We start from the raw sequence: 23,733 nt of genomic DNA, 5'->3' as shown, positions 1-23,733 counted from the left end.
ATTGCGTTTTACGTGTCTGCATTCCTTGCCGCGCAGAAGAGACACGCAAGAAGATTATTGCTGCAGTGACGAATGATAGCCACAAGGAGGTAGTGTCGCGACGTGTTGGACAATTAATTTGTCAATAAGAGTTGCTACCTTTGGATTTACAGGTCAGACTGTATCTTTTCAGCTTAATCTCATTGGATGTTGCCTTAACACATATTCTAGTTTAAATTGTATGCAAATTGTTGAAACAAATATTTGCATTTGATGTTTTTCTAAGTTGATTGAAGTGAGTAACTTGTTTAATAATTGACATTTTGCAATTACCACGTAATATTAAGGCTTGTTATCAGTGTTTAAAGCTGAATAATAGTGTGGTTTAAAGCAAGGTACAGACATGGAGCAAAATAGAGCAGACAGTTATGTCTTAGACCAAGTAATTCAAGCTCTTGAAGATGAAAAGGCACAATTAGAGGGGAAATTAAAAACTGAAATTGATGTCTTTGACAGACAAAACTATGAGGAACTCTTAGCAGAAATTAATGTAGATCTGGAAGTTAATAAGACGAGACTCCTGGAATCATCATTACGAGCTGAGCAAGAAGTTAGGCGATCAGAAAGAGAAAGGCGTCCAACAGAAAAAATGCTTGAGTTGAGACATGACGGGTTAGCAAAAAAAGAACGCAAGTTTATGTTCACATACTTAAACTTCAAAGCTGAAGCGCAGTTTATCAGATCTAAACTAAAAGAAGAATGCTCTAAAAATGAGTTGAATGACATGATGGAAACGGTAGAGAAACGTGAGGCAGAGTTAAAACAGACATATGAGAGTATACGTGCACTGAACGTCCCATCTCAAGATATCAGAAGGAGAATGGACAGCTGCTCTTCAGTTACTAGTGAAATAACCGCACTTCTGAAAAGACGTTGCACAGAAGTTGGCACTAAGGCGTTTGATGCTGAAGCTGTAAAAGAAACACTCACCCAGTTACTGCAAAGAGATGACGCCAGGTCAATTTATGGATCAACTGTGTCGAGAGCTGAAAGAGATAGTCAGCAGGGAAGTCATATGTCAGTAAAAAGGGCGGAAGCAGCGGCACGTTTAGCTGCAAAGCGCGCTGAACTAAAGAGAGAAAAAGAAATCTCAGCTCAAAGAAAAGAGGTACTAGCTCAACAAGAGAGGTTGAAAATGCTGGAGGAGCAAAGGGATTTTGAAGTCATGGAAGCTGAATACATTGTGTATGCAGAAGAGGAATCAAGATTGAATGCTGAAATAGGAGAGACTAAAGAAAAAAACACTCTACCTCCACGTCAGCATCCACTGCAGCACAATAACCCTTCATGCGACAAGCTTTCCCAAAAAACTCAACCTTGCTCTGAAAATGAGTCAGAGAAAAAAGTAGATGAGGTCTTGTTAGTGAAAGCACTAAAAGAATCCCTGGCCATGACTAAACTTCCAGCTCCAGAGCCGTTCACGTTTACAGGTGACCCACTCAAGTTCACTGAATGGCGCACTTGCTTTAAAGCTTTGATCGAAACAAACTGTACAACTCCCGCACATAGGCTGTTCTATCTGAAAAGGTACATAAGTGGAGATGCGCTTAGTGTACTAGAGGGAACATTTTATAGGAGTGATGAGGATGCATACATGCAAGCTTGGGATACACTGAACAAACGTTATGGACACCCTTTTGTCGTTCAAAGGGCTTTTAGGGCAAAGCTGAGCAATTGGCAAAAAATTGGACCTAAAGAATCGTTGAAATTAAGGGAGTTTAGTGATTTCCTCGTCTCTTGCAAAAATGCAATGCCGCATGTACATGGTTTGGGAGTTTTGGACGATTGTGAAGAAAACCAGAAATTGCTGCAAAAACTTCCTGAATGGGTAACAACTCGCTGGAATAGGTATGTCACTAAAGCACTAGATGAAGAGAAGCCATATCCAAATTTCACTGAGTTTTCAGACTTTGTGGCAGAGGAGGCACGTATTGCATGTAATCCTGTGTCCTCACTACTTGCTTTAAAGCATGCAGATGAAAGGCCTGCAAGGGAGCAGAAACGTCTCAAGGCCAGTGCTCTGGCGCAAAATGCTAAACCCATTGCAAAGAGCTTGAGTGCATTGGAAAGTGAGAAAGGCTTCAAACCCAGCCCTTCTTCCATTCAGGATAAGAGGCAAATAGAATGTGTTTGCTGTCAGCAAAATCACTTTATATACAAATGTGAAAAGTTTGCGGCAATGCCTCTTGAGGAGAAGAAAAGGTTTGTCATCAACAATAAGATGTGCTTTGGTTGCCTCAGAATCGGTCATATCTCCAAAAACTGTAAAAAGCGAGCTACTTGCAACATCTGTAGACAGAGTCACCCCTCTCCACTACACGAAGAACGCTCTCAAGGAGTAAAACCAGAAGCTTCACTTGAGGAAAGGGCTTCCACTAGTTTATGCAGTGTAGAGATGGACAATGGTAATCATACTTCGATGATCATTCCAGTGTGGCTCTCTTGTGCAACAAAAGACAGCCCAGAAATTCTATCCTATGCATTACTGGACACGCAGAGCAGTAATACATTTATCAGTCAGGACATCTGTGACAAACTGCAAGCAAACACAGAGTCTGTGAAATTAAAGCTGTCCACAATGACGGATAGAGCTTCAATTGAGAATTGTCAGAGAGCAATTGGGCTAAGAGTGAGAGGTTATAATCTGCAAGAGTACATTGAGCTTCCACCTGTATACACTCGAGAATACATTCCCTTGGAACGAGATAACATTCCTACTAGCAAAAAGGCTCAAGGATGGAGTCACCTGCTCAGTGTTGCAGACAAGATGCCAGATTTGTTGGATTGTCCTGTAGGGCTTCTAATTGGCTATGATTGTCCAAGGGCTCTGAAGCCAACTCAAGTGATATCAGGAAAGGATCACGAACCATACGCAGTCAAGACGGACTTAGGATGGAGTATAGTGGGATCCATAACACCCAGTACTTGCTCTAGAAATGTAGTGGGGTTCTGTCATCGCATTTCTGTAAAGGAACTCCCAGCTATCACACCTGCCTCTGTGATCAGGGCATTAGAAGCAGACTTTCGGGATACAGACTCAAGAGAAAAGACAATATCTCAGGAAGACATTCAGTTTCTTCAACATTTGGATGAAACAACTCAGCACAACAGAGAAGGACATGTGGAAATGCCCTTACCTTTTAGAGAACGTCCTCAATTACCGAACAATAAGCAGCTTGCTACAGTTCGCTTAAAACATTTGAAAAGAAAACTGGAGAGAAATACCAAATACAGAGAGGACTATGTGAGGTTTATGGAGAGTGTATTTAGAGATGGTGATGCCGAAGAAGCAGAGGCCACATCAAAGGAAGGCAATACATGGTACATTCCACACCACGGGGTGTATCATCCCAGGAAGCCAGAAAAAATAAGAGTGGTATTTGACTGCTCTGCCAAATTTGAAGGTACGTCTTTAAATGACCACTTACTCACAGGTCCAGACTTAACAAATGCTCTGACAGGAGTGTTGTGTAGATTTCGTGAGCGTCAGATTGCAATTGTTTGCGATGTGGAGAAGATGTTTCATCGCTTTCACGTCAGTCCAGATGATCGTGATTTCTTGAGATTCCTATGGTGGGAAGAAGGGAACACTGAAAAGGAACCTAAGGAATACCGCATGCAAGTGCATATTTTTGGAGCGGCATCCTCTCCGGGTTGTGCGAACTACGGCATGAAATATCTTGCCAGTAAATATGAAAAGGACTATCCACTGGCAGCGAGATTCATTCGCAAAAATTTCTATGTGGACGATGGACTGGTCAGTGTTGATTCCATCGAGAAGGCCAACAGGTTGATTGGTGAAGCGAAAGAAGTCTTGGCAAAGGGAAAACTGCGTTTGCACAAGTTTGTGTCTAATGTCAGAGAAGTCTTGAGTGCAATTCCAGAGAGCGAACGTGCCAGTGTTGTGAAGGATGTAGATCTGAACTACAATGAGCTTCCAATGCAGACTGTACTGGGAGTAAAATGGAACATAGAGACTGATACATTCTCATTCAAAGTTGACCTTCCTGAAAGAGCTGCCACTCGGCGAGGCATTCTGTCAGTGGTTGCAAGTGTGTACGACCCATTAGGTTTTATCGCTCCTTATGTCTTGATTGGGAAAAGAGTGCTCCAAGAGATGTGCAAACAAGGGGTAGGATGGGATGAACCTCTTCCCTCTGATCTGAAACCAAAGTGGGATACATGGCTCCATGACTTGGAGAATCTCCAAAGGGTTCAAATACCAAGATGCTTCATTCCTGAAAATATGGGCAAAATCCAGAAAATAGAGCTGCATCATTTTTCAGATGCCAGCAGTGAGGGTTATGGGCAGTGTTCATACATTAGGATTGTTGCTGATGAACAAGTGCATTGCGCACTGGTTATGGGTAAGGCTAGAGTAGCACCTACGAAAGTTTTCAGCATACCACGCCTTGAGCTGACCGCAGCCACAGTTTCTGCGGCAGTAAGTCATGTTCTTAGAGAAGAGCTTGATCTGAAGGTAAATGAGGAGTTTTTCTGGACCGATTCCCAGGTAGTCCTAGGGTATATCAAGAATGAAGCTCGGCGCTTTCATGTCTTTGTAGCTAATCGTGTCCAGAAGATTAGAGACTCTACGGATCCAGGGCAATGGTTCTATGTGGAAACAAGTCAAAATCCTGCGGACTGTGCATCTAGGGGTCTCAAGGTGGCAGACCTGATGAACTCAAGTTGGTTGATGGGTCCCAAGTTCTTATGGGAACGAGATATTATCACTCATGGAAATCCCCCAGAGCTTCTTGTAGGTGACCCTGAGGTAAAGGTCTTGAAAATAGATGCTTGTGTAAGAAGCAGCTTTCTTGAAAGACTATCAAGATTCTCAAATTGGAATACAGCCCTCAATACGATTGCAAGGATTAAAAGACTGGTGAAAAGAGACAGGTCAGGGTTCATTAGTGTAGAGGAGAGAGAGAAAGCAGCTTTTGTGCTCATCAAAGCAGCACAAAAAGAAGCCTTCGAAGAAGAACGGAAATGGCTCGATCAAAACCCTGCTAAGGTGCCAAAGAATAACAAGTTATACCAACTTGATCCTATCCTCCAGAATGAACTGCTCAGGGTTGGTGGACGCTTAAGAAAATCTAATGCAGCATTTGAGGTGAAACATCCAGTAATTCTTCCCAAGGAAGGCATTGTCACGCAACTAATCCTTGACCATTGTCACAAGAAAACTCAACATCAAGGCCGAGGTCAGACCCTGAATGAGCTCAGAGCCAGTGGATATTGGATATTAGGTGCCAGCAATGTAGTGGCCAAGTACATCAAAAATTGTGTTACTTGCAGAAAGCTGCGTAGACCAGTTGAAGAACAACGTATGGCTGACCTTCCAGCAGACAGAGTGGAACCCTCTCCCCCATTCTCGTATTCTGGTATTGACTGTTTCGGGCCCTTCTACACGAAACAAGGTCGGAAGGAATTCAAAAGGTATGGTCTGTTGTTTACGTGTTTAAGCTCCAGGGCTGTACATTTAGAAATGTTAGAGGATCTCACTACCGATGCATTTCTGAATGCTCTAAGATGTTTCATAGCAATCAGAGGAGCCGTTCGACAGATTAGATCCGACCAAGGCACGAATTTCATGGGGGCGAAGAATGAGCTGGAGAAAGGTTTGAAGGATCTGGACCAAGAGAGGATCTCAACCTATCTTGCAAGTAAACAATGTGATTTCCTTATGAATGTTCCTGAAGCAAGCCACATGGGAGGTGTGTGGGAACGCCAAATAAGGACAGTTAGGAGTGTGATGAATGCTGTTCTGGCTCAAGCTAAAGGAAGACTGGATGACAGCTCATTAAGGACATTTTTCTACGAGGCAATGGCAATTGTAAATAGTCGGCCGCTTACGACTAACACAATAAATGACCCAAAGAGTGTTAAGCCTTTGACACCTAATCATCTGCTCACGATGAAGACTTCAGTGCCTCTTCCTCCTCCTGGCAAATTTGTCCGTGAAGATCTGTATGCTAGGAAAAGATGGAGAAGAGTGCAGTACTTGTCTGAGCAGTTTTGGAGCAGATGGCGCAAAGAATACCTGGCCAACATAAGCCTCAGACAACAGTGGCACACGCCTAGAAGAAATGTTCACGTTGAAGATGTCGTAATTGTCAAAGAGGACAATGTTCCCAGAAATGAATGGAGGCTAGCTAGAGTTGTGGAGACAATGATGATGGTTTGATGGACGATGATGGTTTTGTGCGAAAGGTTAAACTCCAAATGGGACAAAGTAAGTTAGGAAAAAAAGGTGAACGATTGACGCAAATGTCACTTTTGGAGCGTCCAATCCAAAAATTAGTGGTAATCGTTGAAAATAATTCCTAAACTTAGTAGAGGAACCACAAAATGGGATTAGACAAAGTAATCTTGACATCTAAAATAGTGCTGACCAAATAGGGTTTAAATAGAAGTCATCAACACTGGTTGTGAAAGTGTTAAAAGGTGAATGATAGTTAAATAACAGCTTAAAGGAAAATTACAGGCTTTATTGAGTTGATCAAAATATTGCTGACATAAATCCTTGTAATTTTGGTGGCAGTGTAGCTGTCGCAGATAGAGTATTTTTCTTTCTGAATATTTTGGTCACTTCTTGAAAGTTTTGTTTTGTTTGTTTCAAAATGTTGGGATTCATGAACACTTATTTTGAGAATAATATATTTATTTTGCATGATAGTTTGGCAATAGTGACACCTACAGGAGAAATTGAGTAACCTAGGACGTACCAGTCATGTGATTTGATTTGCATTAAACATGGAAAACATGAGGTGTTGCGCACACGAATTGAGAGTTCTGAAGATTGAAAAGAGTGTTTGATAAGAAGATGTCTCCTAATGTCTCCTGAATCCTGATTGGAAAGCACACGGTATGTTTGTTTATAGCTTGGTTGTTGTTTGTTTATAATTTAATGTGCTATGTGTATTAATTTCAGTTTCATAAGATATGGTCGTAATCGAACAACGTCATGGAAAAAACAACTTAAACACGAATTTGATTGTAATTTTTATTTATTTTCAGTTTTTCACGTTGTCCATTTGATATGTGTGATTGTCCTGAAGACAATAAATATTGAAGACATCGAAGGCATCAGTTGAAGCGTGGTTTTTCTGGTCCGGAGAAAACATTCAGGAGCCGTTATACATATGGTATTATGATATAACATACTGTTCAAAAGTTTGGGGGCAGTGGGCAGAAAGGTTCTTTTTCTGTTGTCTTTTTTTTTTTTTATTAAAGAAATTTATATTTTTACTCTGCAAGAATGCATTAAAGGTATCAAAAGTGACAGTAAAGACATTTATAATGTTACAATGTTATAATGTTTATAATGTAAAATATTTCAAATAAATGTTCTACTGAACGCTATAAAAATGAAACAAATGAAAAAATCGACACAAAATAGCTAAAGCATAGCACACCGGAAAATTGTAATTAGACAAAATACGTTTTTGTTTATTATTCGCGGCAGACTTTTGAGTGGGCTGCTTTTCTGCCACCACTTCCCAATCCGTGTGTGTCATAAAACGCGATATTAACATAAATAACATGCCCTTCAGAAGTCCTGCGACACCATTTTTGTCCTCATAATACTATATCATCAATACTATTCTGATTTATGTGTCGGACTCGTCACATACCTCAGGGCTCAGGACCAAAGGAAACCAATGAAGAACACTACAAAACTACAACTCCCACGATCGCTCACGGTGGAGTAGTACTTCCGGTACAGCTGCATTTGTGCGGCCATCGGCTGACGGGACGGAAGGTGGGGATATTACAACTAACCTTACCTTTTACAATAAATCTAACTCACTACAGACAGTCTCACAACAACTAACTACATCCATAACTAAAATCAGTGCTGTTATATTGTTTACGTAGTTTAAAATTAGGAAGTTTCTCATGTGTTTACTTATTTAGCTTTCAGCAGATTTGATGGTATATTTTTGTGTATGTATTTGTGTAACGTTATTTACACATCACACTATTTCTCAAGATTGTGTCATTTGTATTTACGGCTGCTCCTGTATTTTATTTGGACAAAGAGTTTATGCTTATGCTTAAACTAATTTACCTTACAATTATTACATGCCATTGCCACATCTGATTCATCTGGAGCACATACTCAGCAAATTAACTGCACACACATGTACAGTCCTATTAACAGTCTTGAGATGTGAAAGCCTGCTCTTTCTTTATTTGTTGTGGTGTGTGTAGTGTGGCTGAATGCTGTGGCGATGCCCTTGGAGGTGGCCTGGCCCTTCCCACAATGCCCCCGCCTGGGCTGGAGGATGTCCAGCCGAGCGGTCACGGGAATGGTGGGCTCATACAGTTACCTTTGGACCAGTGAGTCATGCTTCTCCATACTTGTAGTTTGAACTATGAACTTAAAGCGATAGTTCTCCCAAAAATGTAATTGGCCCATGATTTACTCACGTCATAATATGACAGGGGTCCACAGACACGGTCCTGGAGGGCCGCTGTCCTGCAGAGTTTAGCTCCATCCCCAATCAAACACACCTGAACCAGCTAATCAATGACTTACTAGGTCCTATAAAGGCTCTGATTAGCTGTTTGAGGTGTGTTTGATTGGGGATGGAGCTAAACTCTGCAGGACAGCAGCCCTCCAGGACCGAGTTTGGGGACCCCTGTCCTATGACATTCTTCTTTCAGACGAAAATGTAAAAAGTCGTGGTGGTGAGATGAAGCCTCATGAAGCATTGGAGCTTTTCAGCCAAATGGTTCACAAAAGGGTTCATTTTTCTAGGCTTCATTTGCTCACAATACCGCCTGGTGGTCAAAGAGTGTAAAACAGATACATTACAGATGACCATGATGTGATCTGTGATCAATTAAGGCTTAGATATAACGGTGAAGAAAAGGATAATTAATTTCCACATAGACAAATCTATTTCAATTAATATAAAGTGTATTTTCTGGCGGTAAATAATGAGTGTATAACATAACCGTGTAATAAACGTATTGGCTTGAAATTAATGGGCTATCAAATGTGTGTAAATCAATTATTTGGAGATAGGCATGAGGGGCAATATTACTATAAAACTGTAAATTGGGCAGAGGGCAATATCCGAACCGCTTTCTGAACCAGTCAGGCTTTAAGCGAGGCTTCGGATGTCATCGATGGCGTCACTGGTCTAAACTAGGGGTGTTCGAGTCCAGGTTTTTTGGAGTCGACTCCGTTTACTTTACAGGGTTAGAAATCAGACAAAATTGCTGTTGTTACAGACTTAAATTATTTCCTCCCAACACAAAGTCCTAAAATCCTCTTATTAAAACCACACACTTTCAGCTGGCCATCCAAATTAGTCCAATTTAGCGATGACTTTCGTGGCTGTCAACATTTCTGTGTTAGGCCTACATAACCTAGGAAAAGTCACGAAAAAGATGTTGTCGAGTGATGGCGCTAAACGCACTTGATCATTGTCTTAAAAGGTAAGTTTAAGATACTATACATAAAATAATGCACACTGTTGATGCGTTTCTTCTTGATATTTTTATGATTTATGGTTAGTTTAATAAACACATGGTTACCATGGGAAACCAAATCTATATTTATTGCAATAATATATAGTCTAACATCAATTAAACTAAAGCTAGCATGGAGGAAGCCTATAATTACAAACTAAAGTCGCTGTGATTGTTTTTATTTCCAAAGTAAGCACTCAAATAAATGTGACAGTTTCTGCGAGAGCTCTGTGACGCGGTGTATGAGGCCTACACGACGTCAGTGTATTACCTCGCGGCTCGCTTCATTTCACTCACTCCTTGCTCATAGTGCACGCACCTTCCATGCACTTCTTTAGATGAGAGACTCAGTAAACGAGAGCGATTTCAGACACAGCAACAGAGTCGACCCCGAGAGCTGATTCCTGTACTGGAGTCGACTCCGACTCTACGGCTATTCAGAGTCGAGGAATCCACTCTTTTGGAGTCGACTCCCCATCACTAGTCTAAACCAGCGGTTCTCAAACTTTTTACACCAAGTACCACCTCATAAAATATTTTTCTGTCCAAGTACCACCATAGTGACCAACATTTAAAAACAGTAGCGTAGTAGGCCTAACTATTTAGCTAAAGTTAAAAAACGAGGCAGTTTATTCCAAATAAGTATATTTATTATTGTTAAACTGTAAATGCACAGTTTGAACATCAACCAGCCTTTTAAGACCATTCATAATGGTCTTAAAGGGTTACTTCACCGCTTTTTCATATTAAACTATGTTATTCCCTTAACTAAAACGAGTTGACACACACCTCTCTCGTCTCAGTGCGTGCTCTTAATCTCTCTGACGCGCGGTGATGATCTGATAGCATTTAGTTTAGCCCAGTTCATTCATTATGGTACCAAACAGAGATCAAGTTAGAAGCGACCAAACACCTCCACGTTTCCCCTATTTAAATACAGTTGCACGAGTAGTTGAACGATCAAGTATGGTGACAAAATAAAACGTGGCGCCTTTCTAATCGGATTAAAAAGGAGAACTATAATGTATGGCGGATTAGCACTTCTGAGAGTACTTCGGCTCGGCGCAGTAAAAAGTCCCGGCCGAAACATCTTCCCTCACATCTCCCCCTCACTCTCTCATTTCTGTCAATACACAAATCCGCCGCGAACTTTATGGGCGCCGCCATCTTGCCTGCCGCCATTACTGCGTGCCTGCGAAGTGCGTGACGGCGTGACGGTGTGACACTTGCCGGTGTCCTCTAATGACATTTCAATGAAAGCGGATCCTGCACATTAAATAAAATGTCTGGTGAAAGGGAACATTGGGTAGATGATGTCAGGCATTGGCCAAAACGTACAGAAAGGTAATTTATTGACAACAGGATGTATTAATGTATAAATGCGTCTGCCAAATGTAATGTAATTAAGATAGCAATAAAACTGAGCACTGTCATTGTGAGCTGTGTTGCTAATATTAGGGCCCTGCTTTCCGTGATCACGGAATTGTTTTACACAAACACGTTTTAAGAACATGAAATAACGAACAGTTAACAGTTAACATAACGTTATGAGGACTTATGCTGCACTTAGAGCAGCGCGCGGCAGTAATGCACGACGCGCTGTAAATGATAACAGAAAATAAATAAAACATACGTTCCTGTTACAAAGGGATTTTAAGTCACAATTACACAAATGTAACTTCGTAGTTTTCTCTATTGTTACTGACATATGGTACGAGTCCACTGCCTGAAAACCTCACGACACTGATTCATACGCAGCGGCTGATCCGTGATGTAGGATGCAGTATCTGGCCAATTCATCCCGAACTCATGCCCTGTAGTTTAGGTTCTGACGCTCATCGCATGCCAGATGATTAATAAAATAATCTTATACCTGTAGGAAGATGTATTCTATTGCTACAACTGGTCGTGGCTATTTATTGCAGCTTGTGAACTGCATGAGCACATCGGTAGGTCACGCGCAAGTTTACGTGCTGATTTAATAAGGCCATATTTTTTGTAACTGATCATTTCATATATGTCTAACGTTAATTGTGACTAGGTCCCTTTGTAATGGACACGTATGCTTTAATTATTCTCTGTCTTTAAGTGGTTTTCTTTACGTTCATCACAGCGCGCCGTGCATTACTGCCGCGCGCTGCTATTTATTTATATATTAATCAATTAATTGTATTATTATTGAAAGTATCAAGATTTACAAACAAATATCTCTGCATAAAATCAACTTCTTCGAATTCGAAATAGGATACAGAAAAGATATAGCCTGAGGGAGCAGCTCTTAATATCCTGAATACAAACAGGGGGAAAATAATAATAGTATGCATTCGTAACAAAAATAAAATTAATTTATAAGGGAAAAAAAGGTAGGCTATTATAACATGACATGAGGGGAGAATCAGTCATTGTTAAGCTATTAACCTCATTTGAGAAGTGTTTTCGTGTACGCACTGCTCTAAGTCCTTAGCAGCAAGGCACGCAGTAATGGCGGCGATGCTTTACTTCCGTGTTTCGCCGGATTTGTGTATAGGGAGATGTGAGGAAAGATGTTTCGGCCGGGACTTTTTACTGCGCCGAGCCAAAGTACTCTCAGAAGAGCTTTTTAAGACCATTATGAATTAAATTTAAGACCTATATTGCGAAATAAAATAAAAAAATGCATAGGCAATGCAGAATCACTAAATTACTTGCAAAGCGAATTCATTTATTTAAATTGAACAAAGTATTAGTAATCTAATCTTATTATGCATAGCTCAATCCCACCGGGATTAGCATATATATATATATATATATATATATATATATATATATACACACGATACATACATACGTACATATACACACACATCCACACACGTTACATGTTTATTTTATCAAAAATATTTTGTATTTTATTTTGTGGTAGCCACAAATTTGCGAACATTTTTATTTTTTTCATAATTAGGATGCCTCATTAACCATAACAATAGTCACACATGGCAATAAAACAAACAAAATGAATGAATCTTGTTTGGTATTACAAATTAATATAAGTAAAAAGTTTTCAAGTAATCAAGTAAACTGGTCAGTAATACTAATAAAATATATAGGGCCTACTTATTAACAAATGACAATAGAAATCTGTTGTCAGAATAGGAACGCGCGCTGCGAGAGAGCTTTTCATAATTTATCCACCTCCACCTCTTCCTATCACAGCCAATTCATATTTAATCCAGCAACTGAATGATTTAATTCAGTGATACCACACTTTGAGAATCACTAGTCTAAACGACACAAGCCTCGATACGTGCTTCACTGAAAGCTTCCGGGATTTCTCGACACACGCTCCTAGGCCTCGGCGCAGAACGTAAAAATGTCCCGGCTCTTCCAAGTTTTATAATGGCAGTGAATAGCTGTTTCTGTTTTGAAGTCCATGAAAGTGCATCTAATCATCATCAAAGTGCTCCACACGGCTCCAGGGGGGTAATAAAGCCCTTCTGATGCAGAGCCATGCGTTTGTGTGAGGAAAAATATACATAATTGAAATGTAATAAACTAAAATAACTAGCTTCCAACAGACGGCCGTATGAACGCATCGATTTCCGGCGAAAGAGTAACCCCTGAGCTGACATCGGCACACACGGGAAGAAGCGCAGAGGATGATAAAACACCGGCCGTGACCTAGAGTCTAAAGCGAGAATTTCTGAAGACAAACGTCGGAAGATTTTGACATGAGTGAAGAGGGGCTGGAGTTTGTTGGCCAACCCTATTAGTTTGAACCACGAGAGACGTCTAATCTTGCGATACTCCTGCGTCATACATCGCGTCACAAGTTACTCTTTTCAGCAAGTCGACTTGCTTTTTGTAAAGTTTTAAATACTGATATTTATCTTACAAAAACGCATCGACTCGCTTCAGAAGGCCTTTATTACCCCGTGGAGCTGTGTGGAGCACTTTAATGATGGATAGATGCACTTTTATGATAAATAGATGACCCTTTTATGATAAATAGATGCACTTTTATGGACTTAAAAACAGAAACAGCCAAAAACTGGCATTATAAAGCCTGGAAGAGCCAGGACGTTTATTAATATAACTCTGATTGTGTTCTTCTGAAAGAAGAAAGTCATATAGACCTAGGATGGCTTGAGCGGGAGTAAATCATGGGATGGTTTTCATTTTTTGAGTGAACTAACCCTTTCAGACAGATATCACTGAATGACCTTCACTTCATTTGTCTGCCTCTGTAGAGTATTTTAACTCATTGATGGTGCACAACCGGGATGTGTTGTTGGGCCTGGTGGATGAGCGTCCTCAGGACACACCCCTCATCACATTGTGCAACCATCAGTCCTGTATGGATGACCCTCACATCTGGGGTAGGCGGAGCCTCAGAGACTTTTCCAATACATTTGCCAGCACACAGTATATTATAATAAATGTTGTAATGGTGTTTTTCAGGAGTCCTGAAGCTCCGGCATCTGTGGAACTTTAAGCGGATGAGATGGTGTGTGTGAATGAAGGCAGAATCTGAGACTGGTGTAAAGGTGTTGTCAGTTCATATCATGCCATCTGGTGTGTGTGTGTGTGTGTGTGTGCCCAGGGCACCTGCTGCCTCTGATATCTGCTTCACCAGAGAATTACACTCCAGCTTCTTCAGCAGAGGGAAGTGTGTGCCTGTTGTTAGAGGTAAGCTCATCTAATGCCACATTTACTCATTTCTCAGGGTTCACACTCGTCCCGGAAAAACTGGAAAATTGAGGACACATTTCCCAGTTCTGGAAAACACAAAAAAATTAGAAAATTAAAATGTCCTGGATTTTTTTTTATTTATTTTTTTATAAAGTTATTTGTTTTTTTTTGTGACAGAGAACAAAAAGTTCATCACTGGCCCAAAATAATTACATAAACAAAAACATTACAACATTTCTAATATATTTCTTCAATGATCAATCAACTTTATTTATATAGCGCTTTTACAATCACGATTGTGTCAAAGCAGCTTCACAGTGTCAAACAGGATAATATTGCAACAAAATTAGATTTGTCTGTACAGTCGTACTGGAGAAAACAGTGATGTTATCAGCTTATTTTAATTTATCATATAGTGTCAATGTTGGCAGATCAGTATTATAGTTAATAGAATTAAATAAAACCTAATTAATAAATGTTATGTGTATATTTAGTTGAATAACTTGGATCATAATGTTAGTGTCCCCAACTGAGCAAACCAAGCCAAAGGCGACCAAAGGAACCGAAACTCCATCAGGGCATGATGGAGAAAAATAAACCTTGGAGAAACCAGACTCAGTCGGGGGGCCAGTTCTCCTCTGGCCTATTAACACACCGTGGAGGATTATTATTCTGACAACCTTACAGGTCAGAAATCATATTAGATAGGAATATTAAAAATTTCAGGGTATCCCGGAAGAGACGGGTTTATTGAGGATGGTGCGTCGATTAAACAAGAGTATGAATACATGAAAGATCTGGCTTTACCTGTTACCACAAGTCTATTATTCAGTCAAATATGTTATTTGTTTTGAAGCCATTATCTGTGCCTTTCTGAATAAGGTAAGTGGCTTCTGGCACACATCCGTATGAATGGCCTTATGGGAGGCAGGGAGCCGTGTTTAGAAGCAGTCATGGTTTGGAAGAGAGAGTACAGTCAGACTAAAGGGATAGGTCACACCAAAAAGTCAATCAAGTTGTTCCTAGTTCCTTCTTCTGTTGAACACAAAAGAAGATATTTAAAGCATGTTGGTAATTAAACAGTTGACGTTAGCCATTGACTTAGCCTTTGAGTAGGAAAAAAATGCAATTCGTTAAAATATCTTCTTTTGTGTTCAACAGAATAAAGAAACTCATAGAGGTTTGGAACAACTTGAGGGTGAGTAGATGGCAAAATGTTCATTTTTTGTTAAACTATCCCTTTTAGCTGAAACGTTTCAGTGTTGAGGAAAGAATTACTAAGTGCGCTGCGATTAGAAAAAGAGTAATTTATCTCTACATGATTGCTACGCCTGACTTTAAATGAGGTGAATCACAAGTTCATACCAATACTACAATTCTCAGAGCTTCTTAAATCTCATTTCTATAGGGCTTTAAAGGGTTAGTTTACCCAAAAATAAAATCTCTGTCATTAATGACTAATGTCGTCTTATACCCGTTAGACTCATCTTCTATCTAGTTCATATTCAGACATAGTTAACGATATTTAATATTTAGTCCAGGAGAGCTTTCTGTTCCTCCATTGAAAACAGATGTACGGTATACTGTCCCTTTCCAGAAGGTCCAGAAAGGGAATAAAAACATCATCACAGTAGTCCATATGAGACATCAGTGGGTTAATTAGAGTCTCTTGAAGCATCCAAAATACATTTGGGTCCAAAAATAACAACAACTACGACTTTATTCAGCATTGGCTTCTCTTCCACGTTTGTGTTCAATCCTCAAATAAAGATTCAAACGGTTATGAATCAGTGTATTGATTCATGATTCGGATCGCCAATATCACGTGATTTCAGCAGTTCATTTTTGGGTGAATTAACCCTTTAATGTATTTATTTTGATAACGTTTATTTAAGGGCAGTTTAATGAAATTAAACCGGTGTTGCATGAACGCTATTGGCTAGCGTCTGCATTAGGATATTTGCATAGGCAGGGCTCGAGACTCATTCTTCCCACTGGTCATCTTGGTGTGACTAACTTTCTCAGGTGGTCGCACCGATGTACAATTTAGTCGCACCCTTTTTTATATGATTTTTCTGATTCTCAAATACAAATATGTAAGTGAATGTGTTTTGTCGTTGAAAAATATAATGATCATGTTAGTTGATCTATATATTCCTTGATGACGTTAACATCTTGGTTCTTGGTTGCATTGGCTCTTGAAAATGTTCTGCTGCGAGCAACACGTCGTAACCCACAATTCAGTTCGGCTAAGCCTGACGTCAGCCATTCAAAGGAAATGAGAAGTGTTGAACGCATCAACCAGCTCACTGTCCTCTGTTTTTCAGGAGATGGAGTCTATCAGAAAGGAATGGATTTCCTGTTGGAAAGGCTGAATCAGGGCGAATGGGTTCACATATTCCCAGAGGGTACAAACACTTTATTCACACATTATTATTTGTTCAGAATACAGCTTTCCCAATGTCTTAGGAAATATGGTACATTTTCTCCTCCCAGGTAAAGTTAACATGACTGGAGAGTTCATGAGGATAAAATGGGGTAAGAATTATTCTCCAGTAGATGGATACCACTTGTTTTACCTTGATTCTTGGTTAAATAAATGCTTTGTTTCCTGACAGGAATCGGACGTTTGATTACCGAGTGCTCCCTTCACCCAATCATTTTACCTCTGTGGCATTTAGGTAAGCTACGCACGTACAAGTTGCAGCCATAGCTTCATGAGTGAATATTTGAGCGATTCCTTGTCTTTTTTCAGGTCTGAATGACGTCCTACCAAATCAGGCTCCATACATCCCTCGAGTAGGACAGGTTAATACACATTTTCCCTGTGTGATGCGTCATATTTTCCATTGTCACGCTGAACAGGTTTGACTCTGAGTGCACTTTCCTTCCTTTTGTGCAGCGAATAACCGTTCTAGTTGGAAAACCGTTCACGGTTAGACATCTGGTAAACTCACTGAGAGCTGAAAACACGAGTCCGGTAGGTGGTCATGTCGCATCCAGATGAGTGTTTCAAAATTATAGTCTTGCAGTGGAGTATAATTTCTTTTTTTTCTTCAGATGGAAATGCGTAAAACGGTGACAGACTTTATTGAAGGGGAATTTTACAATTTGAAAGCCCAGGCCGAGGCTCTTCACCACAGGATACAGAAGCGCACGTAACGCCCCTCACAACACACACACGGATGATTAGAGACCGGGAGGGCCACGCAGTCCTTTTCAGGATTATTATTCTATATCTGTGATGGTGAAGTGATATGGGTGGTGTATCAGTGGATGTGTGTGTGGACAGTCAGATATGGGCTAAAGGAAAGCAGAGCTCTTTTGTTGTTGTGAATGAGTTGTGACTTTTTTTAAGCCATGTTCAAGACCTCAGGAAATGCCTTTCAGACTGTTCAGCACAATGTGTCGCAATCTGCCACAGTCTTTGTTTTCTATTTAACTGCGCAGAATATTTAACCCCTCAAAAAAAAAAAATGTTTTTGAATAATGAAAGTAGCTCTTTTCCTAACGCATGTCAGTGAGATGAATTCTCTTAAACATCTGAACATGTTGGTTTGCATGCTCTGTGTTGTCATTGCTGGATCAGTAATTGTCATGACAGGCGAATTAACAATGCCAAATTCTTGATTGAAGCAGTTAGTAAATCTTTTTAATGACAGTACTAGCCGTTTTTATATTTGGTGCAGTATTTTTTGACTGTACATTCACTGTAAATACAGAACTGTGACTGAACACAGGCGCTAATTATGTCATGATGCATATGTGCATCTTATTTGTGCCTAACCCACTTATATCTCTTTCTCATTTGCATTGAAGGAACAAACAGAATATTTATAATTTAGCTGTAGCATGATACTTAAAACCCTTTGATGGCGTGAGAGTTGATCAGAACCACGAGAAAGCTGATAATGTTTTGTTAGGGATACATGGACATTGATATACTGTTCAAAATCAAAAAATAAAAAGATAAAACTGGCTACATTGTAATTTTTATATCATCATCATGGCATTATGTATTTTTCTACAACAACTACTCAGTTTTAAACAATAAAGAGTGATGAAAATGTGAATGGACTAAATATCTATATAACAAATCTCTCTCTCTCTCTCTCTCTCTCTCTCTCTCTCTCTCTCTCTCTCTCTCTCTCTCTCTCTCTCTCTGTTATGTGTTTTTCCTTATAGGGTTACTTCAGCGATTAGCATATGGCTTTGTATCAGTAGAAACCCTGGAGTATATTCACATGATCGTCCTCATACCCCCCTGAGACAAGAGATTTATACATTTTATTTCTAGAAAAGTTCCTCCTATGATGCAAATTGATGATATTTGCATCATAGGAGGAATGTTTGGCCAAAGGCTAAAGACTACAGCCAGCAGAGGGAGCCATTTCCTCATGTTTTGAACCCGCTCATGGGGGATGGAGATCACACTCACAGCTCAGCTCAGCTACAGGCACTCATTTAAACGGAGCTATGGTGAGCAATGGAAGTCTTTTAACTTCACAAATTAATTTCTATGAAAGTTAAGCTTGAAAAGGCATGAACTGAAGCGCGGCAGACTGAACTGGCGTTGTGAATGTATGCCGCGAGCGTAGTGGCGATTACCTCAGCGCTCATCACGAGAGCTCATCAGCTCATTTATCTCACTCCTGCAGTCAGTGCTCAGTGCTGTGAGACACGTTCAGTTTTTAATTGTAGTGTCTTCTCCACTCAGTCACAGTGATCCAGTAGCGGTGGCTTTGGGAATGGCCTCACAGGGCAGCGAAGCATTCTGGGAATTGTAGTCTTTCATCCTCATGGGACAAAAATACATTTTCTGTCTTTTCTCAGTCTAGAAGGCACCAAATTCAAAAATAATTTCACATTTCTACTGCATTGATGACCCAGTTTAAATACAGATTCATCTTCCCAGCGCTGAAGTACTCCTTTAAGGTTATTATCCACCTCATTTAATAATCATAAACATGGTTTGTTGAGCAGATAGTTTTATTGTTTATGCACTGTATTTTTCTTATAGTTATTAACCTATAGTGGTTAATGAGTCTGAAATCTCACACATTCACAGAAAATAGCTTGTTTTAAAATAAGAAGGATGCAGTATGATGTTACAAGACCAAAAGAAAATTGTTTTTAAATCATCTGTCAACCGAGTGCTGAAAATAAGTGTGCGGGACATGAAACTCGAAATGAGAGCTGATCAAATTCATAAATGCCATATTTAAAAAATAAAATGCTCAAAACAACATATAGACAGTAACAAATAACAGCAAAAATAAAAATAAAACAAGATAAAAAGAGGGAATAAATAAAATGTCAAACAATGTTATAATTTGACGTGTGTACGTTAATCTTATGACTTTAGCAGACGTTGGATTTTGGCTCATTACAACCATCACTTAAAGGTGGACTGTGTACATTTAGTGGCATCTAGTGGTGAGGTTGTAAATTGCATCCCCCCCTCCCTTTCGGAGCACATTGAAAAGCTACAGGGGCTGACACAGGACAAGTGAAGTTATTAAATGTAGTTTCGGGAGGAGTACGCCCATCTAATCTTTCAATTAATACCAAGGTATAAAACTAGCAGTTTACCTCTCCCCCCTTTTAGTTCCTGCAGCATTTGGCCTGCCCAAATCTGCTTGACTGACTTCGCTGACAAAATATCTAACCTACATGCACTTCTTCAAGTCAGCCGCTGATCGGTCTGCGCATCGCTGTATGAAGTGGAACAAGCCTAATGTGTGGTGGCTGTGTCAGTCACGTTGAGTTGACGTCCTGTAGACTTAGAAGGACCGCAGAGTAATCCCAACGCTGGAAATTGGACTGGGTAGTGGGACTTGCTACCCGGTCATATTGTGTGTACAACTCAGTAACTGACATTGAAGATTCGTTGAACCATTATAAAGTCCAAAAATACCATAAAGAGAAGTAATATAATTCACAACTTAAGTAGAAGAGAACAAGTTATTTTCACACACTAAAGAACAGGGCATTCAAATTTAAATCATACTTTGCATATAATGGGGAAGCATAACACAGGTTTATGTGATGTCTGTTTAATAGAGGAGACAGTAGAACATGTTTTGTATAAATGTAAGGCTTATTATAAAGAAAGGATTCTTAAGGAAGAGTTACAAGTAGTAGGGTGCCAGGAGTTTACTATAACCAATTTATTAAATGATGGTCCAAAGTCAAGAAAACAAATAAAGGCAATATTGAGATTAATTAAGAATAGTGGGCTATATAATAGGATATAGGAGTATTTATTCCTATTTCATTTTTTTCACACTCCATCACAGTAGGTGGCGGTATGCAGCTTTAAAGTTGGTTCGCAACCAGCCATAAAACCAAAAGAAGAAGAAGATTGGTTGAAGCACATTAGCTGTGTCTCATTTGGTCAAATTTCGAAGGCTGCATCCTCCGGAGGACCCGTCCTGTGTAGGATGCAGTATACGGAGTGTCCTCAATCAGAATTAAACGAGACGTCCTTCGTAGGACACACAGGCAGGAAGTATCACGTTGCTATGCCAACAATTTCAGCCTCGTTGCGCTCTCACGCCAGTTATATGAATGAAAATTATTAATAACTTGAAAATGACTATGAAATGTTTCTTGTCTTGACAGCAATGTACTGTTCTAAACGTTTAAAATGCACTAAACAGTTGTAATCCTGTTTACCACAACTATCTGTTTGAGGTAATAGAGCTTAAAAAAAAACAACAAAAAAGCTTGAACTACTTAATTTAAACACCACACCTACGCTCGCATGTATATCTGGCGGTGGCGCCGTTTTTTCATATAATATAAAAAAAATATGATGGTTGTTAACGGAGACGCAAATAATTGTAGGTTATCTCCAGCCGTGAAGGATACTCCTCGTGCACACTCCGAAATCCTGTGAAAGAAGGACGCATTCGAAGGTCGCGTTTGGAGAGTCCTTCTCACTTTTTTGAAATGAGACGGCCTTATGACGTATGCACCCTTCAAATGCGACCTCCGGAGGACGCAGCCTTCTGAAATGAGACACAGCTATTGTTGTGATCATTTTACGCTCTGACCCATCACTAGGAGTTACTATAGGAACTAATTGCCAGTACACTAGCCATAGTTGTGGTGCTCCTTTTGAATTGTTGTGACTTATTTGGGTTGCGATGTATATTGGTTGGTGTGGGTATTTGTGTGTACGTGTGAGAATGGTTGTAGGCTAGTCTTGTGCTTGTATTAAGATGGGAGATACTGGCAGTTGTTTCTAATTTTCCCCCAGTAACTATGACCAGATTTGTGGAGCTCTATGTGCAGTGGGATCAATCCAGGACATTCCTTGCGTACCATAACAGACACCATGCCGGACTGTGTAAAGGACTACACTTTTTGATAACTTGTCTGCTTTTATTACTTTTTTATCTTGTTTATTTTTTTATTTTATTTTATTTTTTTGAATAAAAGTGTCAATAGTGTCCAGCCCTCAGTAAGAATAATAAAGGTGGTTTATATTGAGTCCTGGTTCTCAGTAATTAACCTAGGTGGCGTAGTCGGCTACTTTAGTATTTTAGGTCAATTGCAACAGTATTTCTAGTATTTTAATTATTCTATTGCTTCCCCAGCACCACTCACATCACCACGTCATCTGGTGCAGTTGGCAGGGTTATTTGTTTGAACCTGTGTGAGAGATCATTGAGGATGTTTTTGACACTCATTTAATAGATTGAACTAGGGTGTTGCAAAAATGTTGATGCCAGTTTTTCCTGGGGCTCCTTGGGTTCCCAAATTTAGTGGGACAGGTGGTGATTTGAGTTACGGGGATTGGAAGGAGCAAACGCAAGGACTTTAAGAGGCTCAAGAATTGACAGAAGCAAAACAAGTTAAGATTTTATTAGGAGCTTTGAGTGGGGAGGCAAAACAAGAGATAAGTGTTTTGGCAGAGGTAGAACGTGATAAGTTGACCAAGTTTTTTGACCAATTAGACACTATGTTGGAGAAACCCCTAGGCCTGTTCTCCGGTCGCATTTTTTTCAGCTGCAGGCAGAAATCAGAGGAGTCAGAGCTGCATCAAGAGGCATTGTTGCTGGAGGTGGAATACATACATGGAGGTATGAAACTGGATCTGCTGCTATAAGTCAGTCTGATGTACCGAATCCACACTCACAGAGGCCTGATTGGAAGGCTGAGTTAAAGCGTGAGATTATGGAGGAAGTTAAGGACCAGCTTTGAGAGTTGACTCAGGAAGAGGTAAGGGAATTAAGAACTCCTAATTCTGCAACCCCTGTAGTCCATGCACCCTCACAACAGCCGGGCTTCCCTGTGCCTAGGAGGAGAGAGTATCAGCCGATGAACCGATGGGACTCTGATGGTAGACCCATTTGTCGCGTTTGCCAGCAGCCAGGTCATGTAACCCGCTATTGTAGAGAGAACAGAGAGCCCAGACAAGCTTTAAACGAGACTGCCCTGTTTTAGAGGTCCAGATGACAGGACTATGTGTTCCGACTGATAAGAAAGGGAACCACTCTTTTATTGATAACCACTATTTTATTGGTGACTGCCCTATGGTGGATGTTGTGATCCAGAATGTTCCAGAAGGCCTGTTAGACACTGTCGCAGGTAACCCTGATGCGACAGAGTATGTTAGAAGATACTGTTCCTAACTATAGATTGGGTGATGCCCCTCTGTTGACATTAAGAGCTGCAAATGGCCTGGAAATTCCTTACTTGGGGTGTGCACTATTGGACATTGAAGTGGCAGGCATTCGACTTTGGGTAAGAGGTGTTGTGATTGTGAGGGATGAATTTTCGACTAATCATTTGATCATTTGAATGAATGTTATCTTCTTTTCCAGAGCTTCTCTCAGTCCTTCTCATTTCGGAAATCTACAGAACAGCGGAGGTGGAAGCGGGCCATGGCAACATGTCAGAGCATTGTTGCTGGGACTCAAGATGACGGTTTCCTTGGCTATGTGTGGCCAGCTAGTGGCCGCAGGAGATGGAGTCCACCCCAGAGCGAGGTTATTGTGTGGAGCCGTGTCCGAATGGGCCGATATCTTGATTTGACCCTGAGCGCAGACGGGGTCGTCGACATTTGTATGGTGGAAGCTGGAAATCCTGAAGAGGAGGCAACTGCTGAAGGGGTGAGTCCGTTGATGCTTGGCTCTGATGTAACTGACCAACAACGTCAAGTTTTTGAGGGAGTGGAGTGGAGTGTTTGCAAAGAATGAGGATGACCTGGGTTTTACTGAGACTCTCCAGCATAGGATCCATACTGGTGATGCACCTCCTGTTTGGGAAAGGTTTCGACCCTTACCCCCAATGATGTATAAGGAGATGAAACTGCTGTTGGCAGGTATGTTAGAAAGAGGAGTAATTTCTGAAAGTAAGAGTCAGACCCATCTGAGGACTCCCCCAAGGCATGTCAGAAATCGACCCCTCTCAGGACTCCCCCAAGGCATGTCAGAAATCTTAATGCCTGATGTCATCTTTTTCTTTTTCATTGCCTTTTTGGCCTCAGTTTTGGGGAGAACATTTCCAACTCTGGTGTACTCTCCCATC

General features: G+C 40.4%; 1 protein-coding gene across 1 annotated transcript; it reads left to right on the top strand.

The window, feature by feature from the left end:
- Positions 1-6,784: 6,784 nt before the first annotated feature.
- tafazzin (tafazzin, phospholipid-lysophospholipid transacylase) lies at positions 6,785-18,171 on the top strand. Its single transcript, XM_067447027.1, has 13 exons — positions 6,785-6,907; positions 7,060-7,187; positions 7,682-7,804; positions 8,257-8,385; positions 13,752-13,880; positions 13,963-14,008; positions 14,105-14,190; positions 16,521-16,601; positions 16,690-16,731; positions 16,812-16,874; positions 16,949-17,001; positions 17,096-17,173; positions 17,254-18,171. Exons 4-13 carry the CDS (start codon positions 8,277-8,279, stop codon positions 17,353-17,355), a joined length of 789 nt encoding a protein of 262 aa, XP_067303128.1. The 5' UTR covers positions 6,785-6,907; positions 7,060-7,187; positions 7,682-7,804; positions 8,257-8,276; the 3' UTR covers positions 17,356-18,171.
- Positions 18,172-23,733: the final 5,562 nt, after the last annotated feature.

The sequence above is a fragment of the Pseudorasbora parva genome, chromosome 6, assembly GCF_024679245.1.
Source record: "Pseudorasbora parva isolate DD20220531a chromosome 6, ASM2467924v1, whole genome shotgun sequence".
Classification (NCBI taxonomy): Eukaryota; Metazoa; Chordata; class Actinopteri; order Cypriniformes; family Gobionidae; genus Pseudorasbora; species Pseudorasbora parva.
Note: the sequence above shows the minus strand (reverse complement) of the source record. Positions and strands in the feature narration are given on the sequence as shown.